Source organism: Serinus canaria, chromosome 3, assembly GCF_022539315.1.
Source record: "Serinus canaria isolate serCan28SL12 chromosome 3, serCan2020, whole genome shotgun sequence".
Classification (NCBI taxonomy): Eukaryota; Metazoa; Chordata; class Aves; order Passeriformes; family Fringillidae; genus Serinus; species Serinus canaria.
Genome location: NC_066316.1, coordinates 111,336,113 through 111,351,479, shown reverse-complemented (window position 1 = coordinate 111,351,479; position 15,367 = coordinate 111,336,113). Strand labels below are relative to the sequence as shown.

At 52.7% G+C, this 15,367-nt stretch overlaps 2 protein-coding genes across 8 annotated transcripts in view; one reads left to right on the top strand and one right to left on the bottom strand.

Moving 5' to 3' along the window:
* Positions 1-6,248, top strand: part of EXTL3 (exostosin like glycosyltransferase 3) — a 139,853-nt gene extending 133,605 nt beyond the window's left edge. For all 7 annotated transcript variants that reach the window (XM_050973194.1, XM_050973192.1, XM_018923174.3 and 4 more), the window contains 3 exons: positions 1,602-1,746; positions 2,191-2,319; positions 3,000-6,248. In XM_050973194.1, the coding sequence (XP_050829151.1) occupies positions 1,602-1,746; positions 2,191-2,319; positions 3,000-3,209 (484 nt within the window). In that variant the 3' untranslated portion in view covers positions 3,210-6,248. The remainder of the gene's footprint in view (positions 1-1,601; positions 1,747-2,190; positions 2,320-2,999) is intronic.
* A 3,592-nt stretch (positions 6,249-9,840) lies between these two features.
* INTS9 (integrator complex subunit 9) overlaps positions 9,841-15,367 on the bottom strand; it is a 59,642-nt gene continuing 54,115 nt past the window's right edge. The window contains exons 15-17 of the mRNA XM_050973195.1: positions 13,035-13,133; positions 11,956-12,093; positions 9,841-11,083 (exon numbers count right to left, since the gene is read on the bottom strand). Of these exons, the coding sequence (XP_050829152.1) occupies positions 10,907-11,083; positions 11,956-12,093; positions 13,035-13,133 (414 nt within the window). The 3' untranslated portion in view covers positions 9,841-10,906. The remainder of the gene's footprint in view (positions 11,084-11,955; positions 12,094-13,034; positions 13,134-15,367) is intronic.

Below are 15,367 nucleotides of genomic sequence, written 5' to 3'. Positions count from 1 at the left end.
GTGTTAACACATCCCAGGAGCTGCTGGAGTCTTGGCACTGGAGTGAACCTGTGCCCACAGCAACTGTGCTTTGTCAAAACTTTGCTCCAGGCTTTGATTTTTGGGGCCAAAAGCATCCTTTTTGCCACTCAGGAGGGAGGTGGAGGCAGCTCTCTGAGCACCCCCAGAACGATTCTCCAGAGAAATCCTGATTTTTGTGGCTGAGCTGGGAAGGAAAAAGCATCAAGTTCCTAAGAAAGTGAAGATGTGGGAGAAGTGAAAGGGAATAAATGGTTTTGACTTCCAAAAGCTTTTGTAAACAATCACCCTGGATTGACAGGAACTGCAGCAAACAAGTGCTGGGGGGAGGACAGAGCCAGGGAAGCTGCTGGTGGTGTTGATTCCTTGGGATTATCTTGGAGTTTCATTAATTGGAGTGGAGGACTGAACAGCAAACACGTCTGTGCTCCGTCAGTGTAAGGAAAGCTCAGGGAATCTCGGGCTGCTCTCCTCCTGTAGCTCTCCTAAAACAGGGCTTGTGGGAGAAACTCACATCCAAATGAAGGAAAAAACCCCAAAAATGGCACTTAGTGCCCAGTTTTGTGCCTGGCAAGAAGGGGAAACCCTTCTGTGTCCACAGGGAGCTCTCTCATGCAGTCTGGAGTCACAGCTTGGGCCCTGGGCAGCGGGGCGGGGGGACTGAACCATCCAGAGGAAGCCAGCAGCCCCTGCCTGTGGGAGCTGGGTTTGTTTCCCAGCTTAGGCATCAGGCACTGACTTTTTCCTTAATTATTGCAGCCAGTGTTGCAGCTCTCCTGGGGGATTGCTCTGGAGGAGCGTGAGCTGCAGATGAGAGCAGAACATTAGGCAATCCCACGCTCCACATGCAAAATTCAGGATTTCATTCCCAAGGCTGCACTGTGAGCACGTGTCAGGGTGAGGGAGGCACTCAGGGCTCTGCAGGCTTTTCCTGTGGGACCAGAGCCCAGGGAGCTGCAGTTTGGGATCAGGAGCCAGCACCTTGGAAATCCAGGTGTTCCTTCAGGAGACACCAGGGTCTTCAGCATCTCAGCAGCTTTTCACAGAATTAGGGAATTATGGAATTTCCAGAGTCCTGGAATGGTTTGGGTGGGAAGGGACCTCAAAACTCATCCAGTCCCACCCCCTGCCATGGCCAGGGACACTTTCCACTATCCCAGGGTGCTCCAAGCCCTGTCCAACCTGGCCTTGAAGCTTTCCTTAAGGGAGGTTGATGTTATCTTGGCTTTACTGAGCTGCTGGGAGATGAAAAGTCCCAGGGATTTGGGGAAGAGGCCAGGAGATGTTGGGCTCCTCCCAGGCTGAGCCTGGGCTGCTCTGGCCTTAGTTTTCTTTTAAACTTCCAGAACAGCCCTAATGAGCTACAAAACCCCGAATTTATGGATTAGGAGCCCTTTCCCTGTGCACGAGCAGCTGGGCTGTGCTCTGGGACAGGAGCACATTTAACAGTTTTCCTTTTTGCCCTTTGGGAATTCCTTGGGTAAGCAGTTGCCAAACTCCTTCATGTACAGACCCCTCCATCCCTCAGTAGCCTCTGGGTGGGCTCCCAGGTCTGTGTCTCATGGGCAGTTCTGTGTTTGCAGGGTGTGGAGAGAGGCCAGGGATCGCATCGTGGGCTTCCCGGGGCGCTACCACGCCTGGGACATCCCCCACCAGTCCTGGCTCTACAACTCCAACTACTCCTGCGAGCTCTCCATGGTGCTCACTGGTGCTGCCTTCTTCCACAAGGTGAGACCTCCCCGGGGCTGCCCCTTCCTGCTCACAGCCACCCCAGGCTGCAGGTTTGGGGGGTTGTGGTTTTTTAAGGACAAATTTGGGAGCTTTCTGCTCCTTGCTCCTCACTTTGTCCAGACTGAAACACAGCCAGAACCTGGTCCTGAGTGCACTGGGAAGGATCTCCAGTGGCTGTTCCTGCCGTGCTGAATCCACAGCAGCAGAGAGCGGGATCTGAGGGGGCTGGAACCCCCATTCCTCAATTCCTGAGCTTACAGGAGAGTGTGGTGGCTGTGGGAGATTTGCTGCTGCTGTGGCTACAGCGGTGCAGGATTAACTCCGTTATGGGGAACGTCTCCACTGGGATCCCTGAGTTTTGAGTCAGCCACACCCCACATGTCCCACGTGTTGCTGTCACCTGTGGAGCACCTGGAGGACACTGTGCCTTTCCTGTTGCAGTACTATGCCTACCTGTACTCCTACGTGATGCCCCAGGCCATCCGGGACATGGTGGATGAGTACATCAACTGCGAGGACATCGCCATGAACTTCCTGGTGTCCCACCTGACCAGGAAACCTCCCATCAAGGTAAAGCACCCACAGCCAGGGCATTGTCCCAGGGTTGGCACTGCTGGAGAAGCTCTGGTTGGGAAGTGGGTGGTGTCTGCTCCAGCGAATTCCGGCTCCAGTGGGAAAGCTCAGCCTTTGGAATCAGCTGGATCCCTGCCACAGAGAAGGTGAACTGAGGTTTGGCATTACAGGATTAATCAGGCTGAATTCCCTGTCTGGTGAAAGGTTCCCTGCCCATGGCAGAGATGATCTCTGCTCTGGAGCCAGGCTGGGGGAACTGGGGGGTTCACCTGGAGAAGAGAAGGATCCAGGCAGAGCTCAGAGCCCCTTCCAGGGCTCTCCTCAAGAGAGCTGGAGAATGACTTGGGACAAAGGATGGAGGGACAGGACCCAGGGAATGGCTTCCCACTGCCAGAGGACAGGGATGGATGGGATATTGGGAATGGATTGTTCCCTGTGAGGGTGGAGAGGCCCTAGAATAGAATTCCCAGAGAAGCTGTGGCTGCCCCTGGATCCTTGGAAGTGTCCAAGGCCAGGCTGGAGCACCCTGGCATAGTGGAAGGTGTCCCTGGCCATGGCAGGGGGTGGAACTGGATGAGCTTTGAGCTCCCTTCCAACCCAACCCACGCTGAGGTTCCCCCCGTGCCCGGGCTGGGCTGTGGGCAGCGTGGCGCTGACACCTCTGTCCCTCCTGGCAGGTGACCTCCCGCTGGACCTTCCGCTGCCCCGGCTGCCCCCAGGCGCTTTCCCACGACGATTCCCACTTCCACGAGCGGCACAAGTGCATCAACTTCTTTGTGAAGGTGTACGGGTACATGCCCCTGCTCTACACCCAGTTCCGCGTCGACTCGGTCCTCTTCAAGACCCGCCTGCCCCACGACAAGACCAAATGCTTCAAGTTCATCTAGAGCTGGGCGAGCTGGACGCTGCCAGCTCCCAGAGAGGTGGCACGGGGCTGCTTTGGTGGGCTGGGAGTGCACAAGGCTGTGGCAAACGGGCCAGCCTGGACTGGGACAGGCTCTTCCCACAGTGACTCACCCGGACAGGGAGTGGGACCCCATGGCTGCTGTGAGGACACACCCACGGATCGTACACTGAGGAATGGCTCGCTGGCCACTGGCTCTGCCCCTTTGCTAGCCAAGGGCAGCCGTTCTTTTTAATTATAATTATTGTTATTTAAAATGAAAGTGTTTTAGATTTGCCACATAAGGCGCTTTTTTGTTTTCTTTTCTTTTCCCTCCCCTCTCCCCACCCCATTTCCCCCTCTGGACCCTTCAGCCTATCCCAGGAGACTGTAGCAAGGCCAGGTTGAGGTGTTTGGGTGCAGCGTCCTGTTACCACTGCTGTCCCCATCCTTCCTCCCATGGCACAGCCCTTCCCACCCACCAGATCCTGGCTTCTCTTGCCCTGTGGCTACTACTGAGGCCTCTCAGTGTCACCTGGTGAGGAGCCCTTTGCTCTGCTCCCCACCCTGAGCCCCTGGAGAGGGGTGAGGTTGGCCTGGATGGTCCTTCCTGGCTCCAGCTCTGCCCCTGGGCTGTTCCCGAGCCGCAGCCTGGGGGGTTCAGTTGCTGCTGTCTCAGAGTCTTTTCCACCTCGTCCTGCTGATCCTCTAAAGACAGGGAGTGTGTTTGGGGCTTAGGGAACATCCACCTGCAGCACAGCCAGGGCTGGGGGTGCTCCAGGCTCCTGAAGGCTCTGAAGGCTCTGACCCTTCTCTGTGCTCAGCCTGGGTGTGCCAGAGCTGCGATTCCCACTCTGCCTCGTCCCCCTCCCAGAGTGCTCCATGGCCCTGTCGGGTTTGCTGTGGGCCTCAGCACAGCTGCCTTAACCCCAGCCCATCCTCACAGCCTGGCTTTGGGCTGTGTCCGAGGTTTAATCCCAACAGGAGCTTCCCAGGGTGTGATGCTGCTGGGATCACTTTCACAGTGTGGGTTTGGAGCTGGTTCCTCTCCCCCAGAGCAAAATGCTGTCACACTGTGACCACCCGGGCTCAGCTGCTGCTCCATCCTGCCTCAGGCCCAGCTGGACAAGAGGGGAGCACAGGAGGGAAGGGCAGAGCTTGGCCCTCATGTGATGTTCTCCCTGAGCACATCCCAGGTGTTTGTGAGCAGCCTGGAGAAGCTCTTGCTGGGTAGGTGGCAAAGTGGCACTTGTGTGGTCACCTCGATGTCCCTGGTTTTCCTGGATGTCACCCCTGGTGTGTGGGAGCAGGGATGGTCCAGCAGCAGCTCCTGGGCTCATTCCTGAGGTCAGCCCTGCCTGTGCTCCTCTTGCACCACGTTTTGGGGCCCTCCAAACTCCTCTCCCTAGGTTTTCCTATCAGCACTGACACTTCCTCTGTGGGGAGGGAAGGAGCAGCCTGTTCCTAGCAGAGCCCATGGCTCGTGCCTTCACCAGCACCACTGACCACAGCAAAACACGGATCAAGGAATCTTTTCCTATTTTTTCCCCCTCCTTTCCATTCCCTTTTTGTTTTAACATCAGATGCCCAAAAATGCAGCACGTGAAGTCTCAGTCTGCTTAAAAATGCCATGGGAGACCCCTGCAAGGCCCTGGAACACCTGGAAGGGTTCTCTGCCCCTGCCCGGGGTGGAAATGTGGCACTTGTCTGGAGCTGTGTCAGCTCCAGCATTCCTGAGGGGCCTGAGCTCCTCTTCCAGGGCTTTAATTCCCCCCTCATTAGTGGGGTTCGTTAGCAGCGATGCCGTGGCTCAGGTACAGCCCAGGCCCGGGGTCAGCTCTGCCTTCCCAGCCCTCCTGGAGCACGGAGTGATGTGGGCACAGACTGCACTTCATCCAACACAGGCACTGCTCAGCAGCCTCCAGCCTTTCCAAAATCCGAAGGGAAGGGTTATTCCAGTGAGAGCCTGGGGGAGCATGGATGGGATGGGAAGAGTTGGCATTCCCAGGGTGTCCTGGGACTCGGGATGCTCAGGGTGTCGGAGCCCCAGGCAGGGAATTCTGCTCTCCCTTGCTGAGGTTTGATTTGAGGCCAGTTGAGATCAGGAATCAGCAGAACAAATCCAGCTGTTCTTCCTCACTCTCTTTGGCCTTTTCCCAAGCTGTTTTTTTTTTTTTGCTGGGAGGGTCCCCCTGTCCACTGTGCTGGAGCAGGGACAGGATGTGCAGTGGGATCTCTCTGTGTGACATGGGATGAATTCCTCCCTGCTGAGTGCCCCTAAAGGGGAAGGATTTGGGGGTGAAGGGGTAAAGAGGCTGCTCCTGGGAGATACCTGGGCAGCAGCAGCGTTGGGAGGGATGGGATTATGTGGGGAAATGAAATGCCAGCAGGAACATCTTCCCCACCCACAGGGCTGGTGCTGCCCCTCCCAGTCCTACTGCTGCAGCTCTTTCCCAAATCATCCCAACCACCATGGAACCCCCTGGAGTACAGGAGTGGCATTCACAGCTCAGCTTTCTGCTCCTGAGACATGCCAGCACCTGAGCTGTCTTGAGGCCCCTCCACCAGGGAGGAGAGGGAGCTTTTCCAGAGAGTGCTCCCTCCCGTGCCACCATCCCAAACATCCTTCCTTGCTCCCACCCATCGTTCTCCCGGGATCTTCAGGGCATCCCAGGGTCACTCCAAAGCTCAGGTTTGGTTGTATGATCCATCCCAGCTCCTGGGGCACGTGGCCTCCACCATCCCAGCCCTGAGGAGACGGGAAGGGCTCTTGGCAGCTGCACCTTTTCCCTCTTCCAGAGTTTCTGCTGCTTGCCCCAGGCACGGAGCGAGGCCTTTCCCGCTGTAAATAGCAACGACTGAGGTGACACGGCCCCGGCCCCGCCCGTGTCACACGGCCCTTGCCCTCCCCTTGTGCCCACGGTGCTGTGAGCACCAGGATTTCAAATCCAACAGGAACTGAGAGACAAGGAACACTCCTTCAACACGAGCACAATGTTGAGTTTTTTGTAAAAGGTTCCAATAAATGGAGAGTTTAACTTGGGAGCGTCTCGGTGCCTCTTTGCTGGGGCTGGGAGAGGGGCCCTGCACGGGGCTGTTGCTGCTCCTGGTCCTGGGACATCCCAAAACCAGGCATCTCCAGGGCTTGTGTTCCCATGGAGCAGGTGAGCTGGTCTGGAATGCTGGAAACTCCTCAGGGATGGCAGTGCTTGGAGCTAAACCCCATCGTGTCCCTGGTGAGCTCATGGCTGGGCCAGGAGAGCCCTTGGGAGGAGCTGGACCCTGAGTGGCTTCCAGGGACATTCCATCCCATCCCATCCCATCCCATCCCATCCCATCCCATCCCATCCCATCCCATCCCATCCCATCCCATCCCATCCCATCCCATCCCATCCCATCCCATCCCATCCCATCCCATCCCATCCCATCCCATCCCATCCCATCCCAGTTCTGCTGCTTGTGTGGCTGTTTGTAGGCAATGAAAGCAGCAGCTGAGGCAGTGCTGGGATGGCAAACCAGCCCATCCCTGCCTGGGGATCCAGAGCCCAGAACCTTTAGGGACAGCTCCTGTGGCATTGCTGGCTCAGGATGCTCCTGGTCCCTCTCCTGCGCAGGAGGCTGAAGTGGAAAAGCCAAACAGATCCATGAGGTTTATAAGAAGATTCCCAGCTTTGAACCTGCAGGGAGGAGCAGAGGGGAGGAATGGAGCCAGCTGGGCCATGAGCCATGGGATCCCCTCCATGCTGGGCTGGGAATCCCCCAGGATTTCCTGCATGTGATGGATTTCCTCCCTTCCTGCTGCCTTTTGTTTTTTGCCCTCCCTCCTGAGCAGCTGCTTCCTCTGTGGTCACTTTTTGCCTCTGTTGTCACTTTTCACCTCTGTGTCTCCTGCCCTTGCTGCTGTTCCCACTGGCAACTGTGTTCTTTCCTTTCCCTTCTGCCTTGGAGTAAGGCTTGGTTTGTGCTTGGGTTTGTTTCCAGGAGAGGTTTCAGGGAAACCCCAAAGGATTTTAGTCCTGGAGGGAGGAGGTGGATGCTCAGCCTTCCAAATGCCTGCGATTTCTCCCCAAAACATTGCAGGGAGGCAGGGCCATCCCTAGCAGGGAAGGGCACAGAATTCCCCACTCCAGGACCCTGGCCTGCAGCAGCAGTGGGATGCTGGGTTGGGATCTGGCTCCCAAACCAGCCCAGCAGCATCTTGGGCACGGACCCAGCTAGAGCCCATTTTCTCCTGAGGCTTTTCCTGAGGTAAAAATCTCCTGATCAATATTTTTTCCTGCTGTAACTGCTGTGTTTGGTGAGAGGAGCCACAGCTGTGGTTCCATTTCCGTTTCTCTGTGAGGGTTTGTGCCCTGGGATGAGGAAACAGAGGTGGTAAGTCCTGTTAATAATTCATTCCCTGCTCCCAGGAGGAGGGCAGGGTGAAGTGCTTTACACTCCACTCCTCTGCACTACAAAGTGCCCTCCATTCTCCCTTCTGGATGATCACTCCTTGATAAAAAGCAATTTCACTGGAATTGCTCCCATTCTGCCCAGCAGTGCCATGAAAGCCACCAGCTCTGGCTGGAGGCCAGGAAAGGACCTGCTGCCACCCATTCTGGGTGACTGGCCCTTGAGGGAGGACCTGTCCCCAACATGGTCCTCAATGGGGTCATAATCCATGGATCCTCAAGGGATGAACTCACAATCTATGGATCCTCAAGGGATGGGGTCACAGTCCATGGATCCTCAAGGGATGAACTCACAATCCATGGATCCTCAAGGGATGAGCTCACAATCCATGGACCCTCAAACAATGAGTTGATAGTTCATGGATCTTAGAGGGATGAACTCACAGTCCATGGATCCTTGAGGGATGAACTCACAACCCATGGATTCTCAAGCACTGAATTCATAGTTCATGGATCCTCAAGGGATGAGGTCACAGCCCATGGATCCTTGAGGGATGAACTCACAATCCATGGATCCTTGAGGGATGAACACACAGTCCATGGATCCTTGAGGGATGGGGTCACAATTCATGGATCCTCAAGCACTGAATTCATAGTTCATGGATCCTCGAGGGATGAACTCACAGCCCATGGATCCTCAAGGGATGAGGTCACAGTTGATGGATCCTTGAGGGATGAGATCACAATCCATGGCTCCCAGGTGACAGCTCACCTGTGACAGGTGAATGGGGCCTGTCAGATCCCACCTTTCCCAGCACGAGCCTGCCCAGGCCATGATGTGCAGCCAATCCCAAATCCCTCTGCTCTCATTCCCACTCCTCCCAAAGGCTGAGCTGCTGCTGGGGCACAGATCCAGCACCTGGCTGCAGTTTCCCTCTGCTCCTCATGTCCAGGTGCCCACGGAGGGGACAGACCCCAGTGACAGTGACTGAGCCTGGCACTGATTGATCTGGTCCAGTTGTTTTCAATGGGTCTCACATGAATGGAGAAGAACCACAATGAACTCCTCTCCAGTCAGGAACAGCTGTTCCATAAAACCATCCAAGAGCAGAAATCTGATTTTAACCTTTCCTCCCCATTATTTCTGTGGGAGCACAGGGTTGGGAACTCACTGGGAATTAATCACTTGCCACACACCCCACTAATTGTGTTTAATGAGGGGAGCAGTGGAGAGAGGCCAGAGCAGCTCAGGGAGGGATGTGGGATCCAGGGAATGGGGATGGACATGGCACAAGGAACCACGTGGGGGCCATGGGGATTTATTTTCCCTTCTGGGAGCAGGAGAGTGAAGCCAGGAACCTTTGCTGTTCTTTGGCCATTAAACTGGGAACTTCTGGATAAAGCCTGGATTGCATCCATGGTACTCTTCCCCTGGCAGCATCCAGGGCTGCCACAGTTCCCTCTGCAGGACTGACCCACCCTGAAGAAATGCTGTTTGTTCTTCTCTCTCGGTGCAGAAGGAACAAGCACTTCTTTTTCCAGTTTAATTAGGGTTTCTCATTAAAGAATTCCCCTCCCAGCATGTTTGTTTCTCCAGCAGGCACAACCTGAACATAACAAAACAATCCACTCTCAGCTGCTGGACTGATGGAACAATGAGAAGTTTTCCTGCTCAAAATGACAGGAAGAAAAATGTAAAAGCTTTTAATTTTTACTTTCTCCCCCTGAGGAGGGTGAGAAAGCCTTAGGAATGTGAAAAGGAAGGCACTGGAGCAGTGGGATCAGTGCTGGAGCTGAGGTAACCAGCAGAAAGATGAGTTTATCCCACTGCCTCTCTGGGTTAGGAATAATCCCTTTGGAGTTTATTAAAGTGAAATGATCCCAGTTCTTTGTTTTTAAGTGATGCTAAAGCAGCAAAGCTGCAAACCCTGATGAGGATTTCATTCCATTGCCCCAAGTTTTTCCTGTTGATGACAGCACTCGTCACACAGCCAGGGCACACACAGGATAAAGGTGTGGGTGCTGGGATCTGCACAGCCAAGCCAACAGAAATCCTTCATGGCAATGGAGTGGGATGGGGACACTGCAGTGGCAAAGAGATTTCATTACAGAGCTGCTTCCACTGCCTGCATCTCCTCAAAGGGATGAACTGGTGCAGCAGCTTTATTTCCCAAAGGTGTCAGGACAAAGATGTGGAATGGGCACGGAGAGGCTTTTATAAACCACAGGATGTGCTCCCTCCTGGGCAGTCTCACTCTGCTTTTTATTTTTTAACACCAAATAAATACAAAACAATCCAATAAAAAATGAACAGCAGTAAATCTGAGAAATGGGTTGCCTTTAAAAGCAATACTATTGACTGAGGTGAGGTCCCACATACGTGATTTGGGGAGGGAAAAGCCTCCCCAGGTCTGCAGTACAGATGGCTTTGGAGAAATGACTGAGAATTCCATCCAGGATTTGGGAGGGGGGGGCTGAAAGAACAAGTTTTTGGAAGGTAGAAACAAGAGGCACTTAAATCTCAGAAGGTTTTTTATGAGCATTAGGAATTTTCCTACTTTATGGACTTCCCTAAGTGTCTTCCTGAGGTGTTTCCTCCACTGCTGATGGAGGAACCCAGGAGGAACCAGCTGTGGGGAAGGGCCTGGAGCTCCATGGACAGATCTGGATGGAACAGGTGAGGCTGCAGCATCAATAAACACTTGAATTCCTACAGGGTAAAGCTTTTCCAAAGTGCCTCTGCTTGTGCAGGGAATGGCCAGGCTTTTCCCACCCTTCTCCATGTCCACCAGACCTCTTTTCCCATTTTTATTTGTACAATCTTTGCCTCACCAGCTCTCCCCTCCTCGTGGCAGTGAAGGACACACAGGGAGGAGAGGCAGGGAATGGGATCTGGGGATTGGGAAGAAGCAGTGGGAGGAAAAAGGCCTTTGTTTCAATGTCCTACAGAGTTCTGTCAGGTGAAGAACTGGGGCAGAGACTGCTGAGGGACACAGGGGAGCAGCAGTTCACCCTGGTGTAAATAAACCCTCCAGTTATTTACTCTGCAGCTCCCATCTCCTGTAAGATTCCCAGCTCCCAATTTTACACAACAGGAATCTCCTCTCAAATACTTCAAAACAGCTTAAAAATAAGATTTAAAAAATAGATATTAAAAATACTCCCTTGCTCCTCCATGAAGGGGAAGGTGGTTTCTGGTCTCTCTGAATCACAAAATTCTCTCTCTCTCTCTCTCTCTCTCTCTCCTTGGACAGCTCCAAGTTCTGCTGCTCCAGGCTCTCTCCTTGCAGAGCCTCCTGATGTCTATGAGCTAAAATTTCTGCAGGAATTTGAGCACCAGGTCCCTCAGTTTGACCCTCAGGGGCTCGTCATTGTCACAGATGATGTGGGTGGAGTCCTCCTCCAGCTGGATCAGGGTCTCTGCCTCCTGCAGCAGCACAATGTGGCCCTTGGCCGTGTCCTCCACCTTCACGTCGCTGAAGCCGTGCTGGATTTGGGGTGGGAGGGGGAGAGAGAGGGAAATCAGCTCAGGGAAACTGGGACAGAGGAGAGACCAGGCACAAGGGTGAGGGGGAATTTCATGCAATCACAGATTGGTTTGGCTGGGAAGGACCTTAAATCTCATCCAGTTCCACCTCCTGCCATGGGCAGGGACACCTTCCACCATCCCAGGCTGCTCCAAGCCCTGTCCAACCTGGCCTTGGACACTTCCAGGGATCCAGGAGCAGCCACAGCTTCTCTGGGAATTCTATTCCAGGGCCTCCCCACCATCACAGGGAACAATTCCTTCCCAATATCCCATCCATCCCTGCCCTCTGGCAATGGGAAGACATTCCCTGTGTCCAGCCCCTCCATCCCTTGTCCCAAATCCCTCTCCAGACTTCCAGCCCCTTTAGGCACTGGAAGTCTGCAATCCTTTATCTCCTGTATGTGAGAATGAGACTCCACAGAGCAGCAACCAAATTTGTGCAGCTTCTCAGGAGGCTCCTCCACCAGTGGAGACATTCCCAGGATCTGTTCTTCACTTGGTCACCTTCTTACAAATCTTCTGGAAATTTAAATGCTTTTGAGACTCCCTCAGCTGCTGAATCCAAAAGTTCTGTGAAGCAAATCACCCACCCACAAGCTCTGCTTCCATGACAAACTGACATGAGCCCTGCACTGTAGGACACAGCTCCACAGGGAACAATTCCCTCTGTTCTGAGGTGCAGGGACACCCTGGAGCACTTTAGCCACTCACTGGCCTTTCTCCATTTCAAGCTACACTAAAATCATTTCCCCTCTCTCTGCTACCAGAGCAGCAAATCTGAGATGGGCAGAAACCTGCTGGAATCCCACCTGCCACCAAAGACTCCTCACCTTCTCCAGAGTCTGCACAAACTGGTCCATGGGGATGGAGCCACTCAGCAGAGGCTTCAAAGATTTGCACTCGGGCACATCATCACTCACCCGCTTCCTCTTCTTGCTGGCAGGAGGTTGGGGAGGTTTTGGAGGGAGCTGATGGATGAGAAGGAAAAAAAAAAGATGCAACAGGTTGGGAAACAGGCAAATTCAGAGAGAGCAACTACTCAGGGAATGAGAACGTGGCTTAGCTCCAGCCATTTATGAGGACTCTGGCATTTTAAGCCCAGGTCTAAGTTGATTTGGCAGCAGGAATGAGTGGAGAAGGGAGAAAATGAAAACAGCAGCCTCAGACCAATCCCATTGCAGCACTTCCCAGAGCTGCTGAGGGTTTCCAGGGAAGCAGCTTGGGAAGAGGGGGGCAGCCTGTCTGCTGTGCTCTGACAGAAATCCTCACCAACCTTCACATCCCTGACATTTCCACACTGGGCTCCCTTCCCAAGTGTCCTGGGCCCAGCCAGCTCTGCTGCCCAGTGTGGGAAGGGTTGCTCAGTGAGGTCCTGCAGGCTCATGGATCTGACAGAAAGGGGACCAGGGCAGCCACTGCTGGGCAGGTCCCTGGACATCACCTCCTCCTGCAGAGCATTCATGCCAGGAATTCCAGTGCCAGCCTGAAGGGGGTTGCAGGAAGGGAGAGGAGAGGTGCACAACCTCCAGGGAAACTGAAGGCAGACAGTCCCTTCCCAAGCCTGATGTCCCAGGTCATCTCTCTCCTCTAACCCTTGGTCCTGACAGGTTGGCTGATGCTGTTCCTGACTCTGGAAGACAGCAGGATGATCTGTAGCCTCTCTTCCGGAATTATCTCACTTCCCCATTCATCTCAGCCAGGCACATGGCCAAGGAAAAGAGGGCAGAGAGATTTATTTGCATCCCACTCCTTGCTCTGGGTGTAATTCCTCACCTGCACATGCCAGGGCAAAGCCTCTGCCAAGAGCTCTGTCCCAGTGGGAAGGAGCTGCAGGAGGGCTTGCTGGGCTCCTGGATGGCAGGAAAAGCCAGAGTAAGGATATTTTTCTCCCTTTCCCATTAGACTGTACCTGCAGCACGTGCTTGTTGTCCTTAGTATGCAGCACAGCAGAAACTGTTGCCAAGGAAATACCAGGCTTGATCTCCAAGGGCACGAGGGAATCTGCAAGCTGAAGCAAAAGGAGATTTTGTTCAGCAAGAGATCAGCTCAAAATGTGCATGAACCCAGCTGTGAGATAAATTGGCAGTGTGGTATTTTTAAACATGGGCTAATGAACTGTAAACACAAAGCCACTGATAGACTGAGAGCTCCTCGGACCTGCCCAGCCTCCTTCCAGCTCCCAAAATTATGGATTTCACACCATGAGCAGAGCAGCACGAGGTTTGCAGGAATCAGGGCTGGTCTCAAAAACCATAATAAACACAGAGAACCCTTGTGTGAAAAGACAATTGCTTCATTAATAATTTTAGTTAGCAAAACTGGTGGTCTAATCCAGCATTATTATGTTTGTTATGCTGATGGACAATGAAAAATCAAAGTGAGTTTCCTTTCAGTCCCTGACTGCAGAATATCTGGAATATGAAGTGTTTGTCTTTAAAACCCCAATGTTTTCAATCAACCCACTGTTGATTAGTTTGAAATTATTCCAACAATGCTGCACAAAACCCTTTCCACTGCCTTTTTACATAATTCTTCCCTGAAAGACATAAAATCTAGTTTTGGCTTGGAGTTTGGATCTAACACTGCTGGCAGAGCCTGGAGTGGGCAGTGCTGCACCTGCTGAGACCAGAGGAAGTTGGCCAGTTGGGAAGCACCTCTTCCAGCCACTTTTCCAAAGAAACCCTGCAGAAAACAGTGCTCATGAATGGAGGAAATTATTCCTTTTTTCCCTCCAAGGGAATTCAAGGTGCCAGGACACCCAATCCTTTTGCCATGAAAGCACTGAGAGGGTTTTTCTGTTGGCTTCGATGGTGGCAAAGTTGTTTTAATAAGTTCTGCAAATCTCACCTGTCACTGTTAAAGCTGCAGGAACATTTTGAGAGCACCTCCTTGGAATAAAGCAGTTGGTGTGTTGGAAAAACTGCATTAAAAATCCCTAAATTCTGTCTGTATTCAGCCATGGTGAATCCTAGAAATCCAAACTATGGAGCAATTCAGCTCACTGTTACTCTGGTACTCTGTTCAAGATCTTTAAAGCAGGCAATTTGAATACAGCCTTTATGGTTTGTTGTTGAAGGCAAAGAGAATGAAAATATAATGACAATCATTGCTTCAGATTTCTCCTGGGATCTAAAACCAGCAGCACTTGCAGCAGTGAGTTCTGCTGCCTTCCCAGTGGTCGAAGGCACTTTCCATTCCAACCACCTTCCTGAGGAGGATCGATACAAACGGGCTCTGATGGAGAGCAAAATGACAAATCCTGTGAAGACAAAGATCCTTAAAGAACAGGGAGTGCCTTGGAACCAAAGTCTTCTCCTGCCACGGAAGTATTTCGCTATTAACATTTCTGCAGGCTTTCAACAGGCTAAACAGCAACACTTGGATTATTTACAGTCAGAAGGACAGTAGGACAGGCATTCATTTTGATTTCCTCCCCAGCTCACAGCCCTCTCCATGTGGCAGCCAATCCTTTTATTACAGAAACTCAGTGACCCAAACCAAAAAGGTCATTTAATCACATCCAGTAATTCACCCACCAAGGCCAGGCAGCACTGCTCCACTCCTTCCAACTGACCTCCTGCACACACAAATCACAGAACTCCTCCAAAATGCTGCATTAAAGAAACCCTTTTCACAGAGGCAGCAAGTCTTGTCTGAACTCCAAGCTATGGCAACTGCACTGTTTCCCCTCACAAGTGGTTTCAAACTTTAATTCTCCTGGCAGCCAGGAAGCCGTGTCTCATTTCAAGGTTGAATTTGTCCAACTTGCTGTGGCTGGCTCTTGTTGTGCCTTTGTGTGTGAGATTGAAAAGCCCCCCACCAAGCAGGAATAAATGAGTCTTCCTTCCAGTCATTATCCCGAGCCCAGTGTCACATGCTGGCACCAGGAAAGCCACCAAAGCAGGGACACTGAGATCTAACACCACATTAATCAGTCCCCTGCCCATGGATGAGCACTTGGACTGCCTTAGGAGAAATCTGGGGGGGATGTGTGCAGTGTTTCAGTTTTTAGCTTGGGATGTTCTCCTCCTGTGATCAGAGCTGTCTGCCCACGCTAAACCAGAGGAAAGGTATTTTTACCATTAAGTCTTTCCTGTAGGGTTGCATTTTCCACCCCAAAAGAGGATTTGACACACACCCTGTGAGCACAAACACTGCTGTTGGCCAAAATACAGATGTTGATAAAGAACCATGTGGGTTAAGTCACTCTTAAAACTCTCCCAAAGACTTCAATGGGGACAA